Source organism: Tursiops truncatus, chromosome 4 (assembly GCF_011762595.2).
Source record: "Tursiops truncatus isolate mTurTru1 chromosome 4, mTurTru1.mat.Y, whole genome shotgun sequence".
Lineage (NCBI taxonomy): Eukaryota > Metazoa > Chordata > Mammalia > Artiodactyla > Delphinidae > Tursiops > Tursiops truncatus.
The window spans coordinates 94124103-94133962 of NC_047037.1; the positions used below are offsets into that span (position 1 = coordinate 94124103).

At 37.3% G+C, this 9860-nt stretch overlaps 1 protein-coding gene across 1 annotated transcript; it reads left to right on the top strand.

Annotated features, from left to right (window-relative positions):
- Positions 1–9178: 9178 nt before the first annotated feature.
- On the top strand, positions 9179–9566 carry LOC101320673 (N-alpha-acetyltransferase 38, NatC auxiliary subunit). The gene is given in 1 exon segment (XM_019922273.3): positions 9179–9566. A coding segment is annotated over 1 exon segment (363 nt). The 3' UTR covers positions 9542–9566.
- The last annotated feature ends 294 nt before the right edge of the window (positions 9567–9860 follow it).

The window sequence follows — 9860 nt, forward strand, 5'->3', positions numbered from 1 at the left end:
TCATGGATCATATATTCTGAGCTCCAGCTTTTAACTTCTCTCCATTTCAGTAACTCTCTCTTCCTCTCTTTCTATGTATCTATATAGATATACAATTGACCCTTGAACAACATGGGTGTTAGGAACACTGACCTACACAGTCAAAATACATGTGTAATTTAGAGTCAACCCTCCATATACGAAGTTCCTCCACAAACGAGGTTCATCCATACCCACTGTTCACATCCGCAGTCCACATCCACGGATTCAACCAACTGCGAATCCTGTAGTACTGAAATATGTTCTGTTGAAAAGAAGTCTGCATAGAAATGGACCCATACAGTTCAAACCCATGTTGTTCAAGGGTCAACTGTGTATCTGTGTCTATATCTATACCTGCATAAGCTGTATTTGCCTTCATCCCATTGATAGACAAGATGACCTACCCTTTCTGACTCCTTCTTGTCCTTCTTGACTGCTAAAGCAACTTGCTGCTATACTTATATTTTCCCTTTTCAGCAATTCAATCATTTCCTCATCTCTGGATTCTTCTGCTTCAGTTTATACATAGCTGCAGGTGTAGTGGCAGGCAGAATAACAACCTCCCAACGATGTCCACATCCTAATTCTAACATCTGTGAATGTTACCTTACTTGGTAAAAGGGGCTTTGTAGATAGGATTAAGTTAAGGACCTTGCAATAGGAAGGGTATCCTGGACTGTCCAGGTGATCCCAATGTAATCACAAGCATCCTTAAAAGTGGAAGAGGGAGGCAGAAAAAAGGTCAGAGAAGGAAATGTGACAACAGAAGTGAGGTTAGTGATGTAATATGAGAAGGACCTGACTTTCTTTGCTAGCTTTGAAGATGATGGAAAGGGGCCACAAGCCAATGAATGTTAGTGGCCTCTGGCAGCTAGAGAAGGCAAGGAAATGAATTCTTCCCTAAGCCTACAGAAAAGAATGCAGCCCTACTGACACCTTGATTTTAGTCCCATAAGACCCATGTTGGACTTCTGAACTACATAACTGCATTATAAGAAGTCACTAAATTTTTGTAATTTGTTACAATAGCAATAAAAAACTAATAGTCTTCATCTATCTTAAAAGGGTATTTATGGATGCTGCCACCTCCTATAGTTGCTATCTTATTTCTCTAATTCCTTATACATTTCAGAGCATCAAATTTGTAATCGATATCCTCTGCCTTCATTAATTCTTTACCTATTCTCTACCTTCTTAATTACATGAACTTTTTATTCTCACAGTATTACTAAAATTTTTCTCATGGAGGTCCTTAAAAGACAGTTTTCTTACCAAATCTGATGAAAGTTTCTCTGTATTTCTTTGACATCTTCAGCATATTTGATCCTGTTGACTTCCTCTTACATCTTGAAATTACTTCCTTTCTTTGGTTTCTCTGACCTTTAACAGGCTTCTGGTTTTCCCTAGCCTACTGAGGCAAAGAGTATTTAAAATATTCAAGATAGGTGTGACCACCTTTGTCTGTGCCTCAAAAAAAAAGTCGATATCCTCTGGGAAACTCTGAGACCAGCAGCTTACTGCTTTCCAAGTGCTACTTCATTCTTCAGGAGGGTGAGAGAAGCTCTTTATCCTCCATCCCCAAGGGTTAATGCCTCTGCTCTTCTGCCAGCTAAGAAGATGCTTCTCAGTTGCTTCCCATTTACTTTAAGACTCAGAACTAGGGAGACTACAATTTAAGGCTAGTTTTCTAAATTAATTTTGCCTTCTGTCTAAAAGAGCTGAATCAGCTAGATTGTATTTAAGAAGGAAATTTTACTGCTTTGAGTTCATCTTCTTTGTCTTACTAACTACTATTAAAGATTTTAACAAGCAGGGGAATTTCATACATTGAGTTCTGAATAATCTATAAACTAGATAATAATTCCTTGAATCTTTGAGTTAGTCATTCAGTCACTGTGGATTTTGTTGACAAGTATATAGTCATTAAGAAAATAATGTTTCTAAAATTATAAATCAATTGGAAACAGGCAAGTCATTTAATGCCAAGTGAAACAATACGCATTGAAAATGTCTGATTAAAGATATGTAAAATAAGCCTAGACACAAAAATAGTTAAAAGAAATTAACTGAAATAGGAGCAAGAGTTATGTGCTGGTACTATAATGTTCTTGAAGAGTCATGTATTACTGTGGTTTCTTTTAAAGAAAAGATTGGTTTTAAAACACAAGCAAAACTCAAATGGACTCTCCCATCAGGTAACTTGATCTCATCTGGACAATGCTGACCCTGCTTCTCAATGTGTCCTGATGCCTAACAGGTGTCACTCATTTTATTCCACAAGCTAAGCTACGAAGAAATTCTGAACCCACATCATGGCTATCCCCATGCTGTTTATCCTTTAGGAAGCAAGGTACATGTTGAATTATTTTTTAACCCATACAGAAAATCTTTTGTGCTTTTAGGCTATGCTGTGTGCACTTTTATAAAAAAGTAGCCAAGGGCTTCCCTGGTGGCGCAGTGGTTGAGAGTCCACCTGCCGATGCAGGGGACACGGGTTCATGCCCTGGTCTGGGAATATCCCACATGCCGCAGAGCGGCTAGGCCCATGAGCCATGGCCGCTGAGCCTGTGCGTCCGGAGCCTGTGCTCCGCAACGGGAGAGGCCACAACAGTGAGAGGCCTGCGTACCGCAAAAATAAAATAAAATAAAATAAAAAGGTAGCCAAATAATGAGATTTTTCTCATGCTTAATGATTCAAACAACAACAAAATATTACGAATATGTAATAAAGTATAACAACAAAATATACATTTTTCTCCTTTGCAGCTAGAAATTCATGCTGAAATATTCATGTATTTAAAGACCAACATTTAAAAATCTAAAAAGTCACCAAATAACCTCTAAAATAAAATAAGTTGCAAAAACTGCATGTGAAAGATTATCTTCTAGACCAAAAACCCACCATCAACCCTGAAATAATATGATAAATATGTGCTAAATAGCAATGACAGATGCAGGCACTTTCTAAAATAATACAAAATGAGGATTTCAGGGAAGTGTAATTTAATTTGCATCCTGGGGGTATATTTTCATCTTCTTGTCAAAGAATTTATATACATAACCTGCCATGAGTGATTACAAAAAAGAGAGGTCTAGGATGTTTTTGTTTGTGTTTCTATTTGTTTTAAACAGGAATCATTAGAACAGTAACTTTGGAGTGCTGACCATAGTAAGCATATCATTTGGAATATTTCCTCTGTCACGCTAGCAAAGTAAATAGTGCAATTTGCAAATTCCAGAGGTTTGGGAGATAACAGTGGTACTGTTTTGGACCATAGGTCTCTGTTGGCTCATACCTTTCCATATCAGTGTTTTTGGAGCCACTACCCTTATTTCTCCCTTCCCACGTAAATACTTGCACACAGTGAAACAATGAGATTTCTAGCATACCTATAGGCCTTCTTAATCTCTCTCTTGTTCTGCTTCTGTTCTCTGGCTGAATAAAAGAAAGATGTTTTACTGTGGATTCTTGGCTCCTTTGAAAGAATTTTTTTTTCCCTTCTGTCTTCATTTTAGCATAGCTTTTTAAAAAACAGTGTTATTTACATTTGCTTTGAAATTGCCTTTTCAATTCATTACATTGCTGTGTGCTGATTTCCTTTATCAAGTTTGCATGCAGCTAAACATGATCTACAAATTTTCTGCCAGAAGAGTGGACTGCAATATTGTCTAAATTTGATCTTTCATCATTTATTTATAAGTGATGTATTTATTCATTTAATTAAACCCTCCCAAGGGAGTCACATTATTCATAAACCTCTAGAGCTGCACTGTCCAAAATGGTAGTCACTAGTCTTGTGTAGCTATTTACATTTAAATGTAATGGCTTCCATATTGGACAGCACAGATGTTACAGAACATTTCCATCATCTTATAAAGTTCTATCGGACAACACTGCTTTAGAGGAAGTCTCCTAGACTGAAGAGCTAGAAATCTAACCTGACCTTCTTGAAGTATAAGAAGTGAGAGGTTTTTTTGGTCCTTACTCAATGTAGGAATTCAATATATACCAATTAGAATGTGTTGATTAGTGTGCAGGTGGAAAATGAAACTAACATGTTAGGATTTATTTACCAATGAATATTACACAACAGGGAAAACAAAACATCCAAGCTATGATGTACTTACATTCTCTGCTCCTGATTAAAACTCTGACTCTTGTAAACAATCCTCGGCATACTGAAGCTCATTTAATCCTAAATTTATCACACATCTACTATTAGCAAGTTGATGAGCTACACATTTTTTTTGCAGGGGGAAACATTCAAGAAAACATTCTCCATTCTAATGGGGAAGATAGTCATGTACTTAAATAAGTATAGTATAAGCAGGGGCATATCCAGGCTTTGTGGGGCCTTGAAAATTATGCAATTTAGAAAGCACTGAAAAAAACCAAAACTCCCCCAAATTGTAAATATATAAAACTATACATACATATAAAACTTCTAGAGTTTTGGAAGGAGACTGTGCAAGTAAGTGTTCCTGAAGATTAAGCTTCCTTAATTTACTATAAAGCCACTTCTGAATATTAAACAAAATGTAACAAAGGGCTATGTGCAAATAGCAGGAGAAAATAACAATAAAAGAAAGGACTGGAGATGGCATTTTAATAGAAAAAGTACTAAAAGTTAATACTTCATGCCGTTAAAATGATAGTGTTTACTCCTGGTATGAGGAATCTGTGAGGGCAGAAAGGGTTAGTGCCATATTTTACTTTTTATATTTCTCACAACTTTTACAGGGAAAATTCATTCTTGTGAAACTTGTGTTTAAAAATAGAGCCTGCCCAATTTGTAGACACACACTTATACATACACATAAAGAAAGATGATGCTTGAATTAGGCACTGAAGGTTGGCTTGATACCAAAAGATGGGAGAATGTCTTAGCTCAGGCGGCTATAACAAAATACCAAAGACTGAGTGGCTTAATCAGCAGACACTGATTTCTCACAGTTTTGGATCCTTAGAAGTTCGAGGTCAGGATGCCAGCATGGTGAGGTTCTAGTGAGGGTCCTCTGTCTGGCTTGCAGATGGCTGCTTTCTTGCTGTGCCCTCACCTGGTGGGGGAGGAGGTTAGGGGTGGGGGAGAATTCTGGTCTCTTCTTATAAGGGCACTAATTCCATCATGAAGACCCCACCCTCATGACTTCATCTAAACATAATTACCTCCCAGAGGCTGCACTTCCTAATGCCATCACATAGTGTGTGGGGTGGGGGGCGGTAGGTCAGGCGAGAGCAATGATTAGGGCTTCAACATATGAACTTGGAAGGAACACAAGCATTCAGTCCCTAAAAGAGTGTCAATCCTGAAGGAGGGAATAGAACTTGCAATGATAGGAAGTGACAGGTGAAACCAGAAAAAAAAAAAAAAACCCGTAAGATTTTATGAAACCTACAATATTAGTCATTAAAAGAGATGTTCTTTTTCATTGTCCTTATGCCATTTAACTAATAGTGATAGCTTCCAATTTAGGCAAGACCTGTGCTTTTGAATTCTTACCTGTCTTCCAAAATTTCAAACATAATTCTTCACAAATGAAAAAATCCATAAGATATGAGAAGGAAAGATCAACAAACATAAGAGTTAGAGAAAATGAAGTAAATATGTAGAGTGGACATTTGTTCAATCATTTTGTTTAAATTATCCCTCTCAAAAACTTTATGATTGAGTCCTGGTTTGGAGGGATATGATTTTTCAAGGTGCTTACATGTCCTACTTTTTTCTTTACTGAATGCTCACTTCTGTATAATTCACTATTCATAACTTTTCTATTATGATATGGGCTGGAAAAATAAAACAGGAAAAAAGTAAGATTCAATATTATTACTATTTAGGCAAAGAGTTGATAAAAGTTTCATTGAAGACAAAGGGAAATGTATTTGGATAAAATCAGATATTGAGGATTTTCCTGTGTATTGTCATTATACACAGTTCCTTTAAAATTACAATACTTAAATATACATACCTTTTTTCATTTTGTGTGTTCACATGCACTCTGATTTATTCCTCAGGAGAAACTTACAAAATGCTCTTTGAGGACATAAAGAGATAACTAAATAAATGGAGAGTAATTCAGAAGGAATCACAAATATCATAAAAATCTATATTTCCCCAAAATTAATCAAGTGTTAAATGGGACTTCAGACAACTTCCCAACAAGTTATCCCTATGGACCTATATAAACTGATCTTCAAATCTACATGGAAGAGTCACAGACACTGTATTTCTAAGGCAGATCTGAAAATAAAAGAGGCAAAATGTCCCACCAGACATCAAGATCTTTCTCAAGCTATTGTAATTTGAAGGTAATATTGATGAGAGAATTAGTAAAGGAAACAGAATGGTGAGCCAGAACAAATATGGGTGCACTTATGGAAATTTGTTATATAATTGAGGTGTCATTACGCATCAATGGGATTGATTCAAGAAGTTATTTGGGAATAATGCATGTTTCCTATAGGGAAACAATAAACTTGGATTCCTATGCCAAGCAAAGCAGAATTCACAATCCACAAAAGAAGAACTCAGAATGTCCAAAAGACATTTGAAAAGATGTTTATCCTTACCTACCATCAAGGAAATAAATAATAACAAAAATAAAATCCATTTCACATGAATCAGATTGGCAAAATTTGAGAGGTTTGATAATACTCAGTTGGGCAAAATACTCAGTTGGGAATATACTCAGTTGGGAAAAAATGGAAATTCTTAAACAATGGTAGGAACATAAATTAGTACAATCACTATGGAGAGCAATTCAAGATAATCTAATAAGATTGGAAACATATAAACCCTATAAGCTAACAATTCCATATCTAATACACTATTGAGGAAACACTCCCACAAAAGAACTAGAATATATACATGAAACATTCTTTGGAACGTTGTTAGTAATAGTAAAAAATGGAAAACAAAACGCTCATCAGTTGTTTTCTTTCATTTAGAAAGCACATATATTGATCCTCCTATGTGCTGGCACTATACTGAAGGATTGGTAAATTATTTGATTCACATAGCAACTCCATGATCTAGGCACTATTATAATCCCTATTTTGTAGATGAGAAAACTGAGACAGTTAAGAGAGGTTAAGTAACTTCCCGAAGATGCCACAGCAATAAATGGTATAGCTAGGTTACAAACCCAGATGGTGTAGCTCCAGAGTCTATGCTTTCTCTGAAGCACTAAGGTATGCTGTTTGTCATGCATTGGAGAATCAAATAATATATGCTATTAGATAGTATATATTATTAAGAACAGATCTTGAAGGGACTTCCCCAGTGGTCCAGTGGTTAAGAATCCGCAGTTCGATCCCTGGTCAGAGAACTAAGATCCCACATGCTGTGGGGCAGCTAAGCCCGCACACCACAGCTACTGAGCCCATGCGCCACAACTAGAGAGAAGTCCTGCGACACAATGAAAAAGATCCCACATGCCACAACTAAGACCCAATGTAGCCAAATATAAAAATAAATAAATAAATATTAAAAAGAAAAAGAACAGATCTTGAAAACTACAGTGAGGAGGGGGAGAGCAAGTTTCAGGATACTATATACACTTTGATAGCATCTGTGCAAGTTTTTAAAAGTTGTAGGCACACAATATTATATTTTTTCATTCACATATGTGTACATTCCTGTATGTGACTGGAAGAATTCATAATAAATGTATGAAGTGGCTGATTCTGGGGAGACGGGAATGGAAATAAGACTAAGGATAGGAGACTAGAGGCTTTCAAGTTTATATTTAAAGTTGGATTAAAGAAAACCTTTAATGCTCTGTGTGTGTGTGTGTGTGTGTGTAAACTCCAATGTGAAGACTGAAACTCCAAGAGGTGTGGCTTATTCAAGGACACAGAAAAATACCAGAACTAGAAGTCAAACTCAAGGTATAGTTTTACATTCTAAGTGTTTTCTCTTTTTAAACTTTGCCTAACCAGATATTTGCTACATACACATAAGCTGCCCAAAAACAATTTAAAAACATTACTTATAGTGAAATATAATCTATCTTTACCCCCCAATTTTCCCTATTATTAATTTATCTATTAACTCATGCACAATATTTATTGAACTACTGTTTTGTGCAAGTCATTTTGTTTAGGTACTAGATGTAGGTTGACATTCTAGTGAAGTATGAACTCATGACCCCTGGTTTACGAAACCAGGGCTCCAACCACGATCAGCAAAAAGAGGTTGTAAAGCTAATAACTGTTCATTGTTTGAGCTTCTGGAAGAAAATCTTTCTAATTCTGACAAGGAGTTATCTTTACATATCATTCTTATTCATGGTGTAATAATAATTTCAAGCATTATTATTGTTATTATTCTCTGTAATTATATAATAATCATGACAGCTCATTTCTAACTCTCCAGAGAGAAGAGGAAAAATCTATAGGGAAGATGATGAGAGAGATTAGACCAAATGGTCTTGATAAATTTTCTATTGTAATTTTAAACAAAGCCCTAGACACCATCTGACTAATTGCAGATATTTCTGGAAAGCTTGAAGGTCTCCAAATAATTAGGTTGGGAAGAGGGGGAGATCAGTTAGGAAGCTGATATCTCCCTGGTCACTGCTACAAACTAGCATTGGCCTGCAGGCCTAGGTGGTGCTGGCTGTGTGAGCCCATCTCGGAGGCTAATTCGGTCTCAGAAGCAATGGCGTGTCTATGCAATTTGGGAAAGCATTTTGGCCGTGAGAAGAATTTCAAAGCAAAAGTTCAAAGAGAAAAGAAAGAGGAAACTTGAAATTAAATTTAAAGTGTATTTGTTATAACCTGAACAAACAACAATTTTATGTGCACTAACCAAAATGCTCTGTCATTCTTCATCAGTAACTGTTCATTCAAATCCCTTTGCTAAAGAGTAAAGAAGTATCCAGGGGACTGGTAAATCTTGATTTGCTTCATTAAGTCTGCTGAAAACAAAACAAAACAAAACTTGATAAAGGCATCTTATGACGATCTGGCTATCATTATTATTCTCATCCAACACAACTAATCTGATACAGTGAAAGGAACATTAATAGAATTGTTTTTAAATTTAAGAAAAAGATAATGATACACTCGCGAGATCTCAGACCACCGGACCCGGAAGGTTCTTAGGAAGTTGAAGGGCCTGGAGGAGGCCCGGGAACAAATGGCCGCTGCTGGATCATGCTGCTACGAGAGGAGAATGGCTGTTGCAGCCGGCGTCAAAGCAGCTCCAGCGCAGGGGACTCAGACGGGGAGCGCGAGGACTCGCTGGCTACGCACGCTAGGCAGCAGCTGGAGGCGCTGCTCAACAAGACCATGCGCATTCGCATGACAGATGGGCGGACACTGGTCGGTTGCTACCTCTTCACCAACCGTGACTGCAGTGTTATGCTGGGCTCGGCGTAGGAGTTCCTCAAGCCGTCGAATTCCTTCTCTGCCGGGGAACCTCGTGTGCTGAGCCTGGCCATGGTACCTGGACACCACATCCACATCGTTTCTATCGAGGTGCAGAGAGAGAGCCTGGCGGGGCCTCCCTATCTCTGAACATGATTGCGCATGCCTTTCAGACTTCATTAAATCTGTAACCGAAAAAAAAAAAGAAAAAGATAATGATAAATATCAATGTTGGCAGCAGAAAGCCTATGTTTTGGCTGTAAGATATAAAGGGATAAAAGTTATTCCTTGCCGACGGTCTTCATTTATGTATTTAAACACTGAATTTCTTGCATAGATCCATTTCTTCCTGATGGGAATATTGATAATAGCTTTTGCAACAACCACAGCACAGAGGGCCATAGAAATCCTTGCGTCACTCCAATCTCTGCGTCTGTCATCACATGGCCTTCTTTCTTCTGAGCGTGTT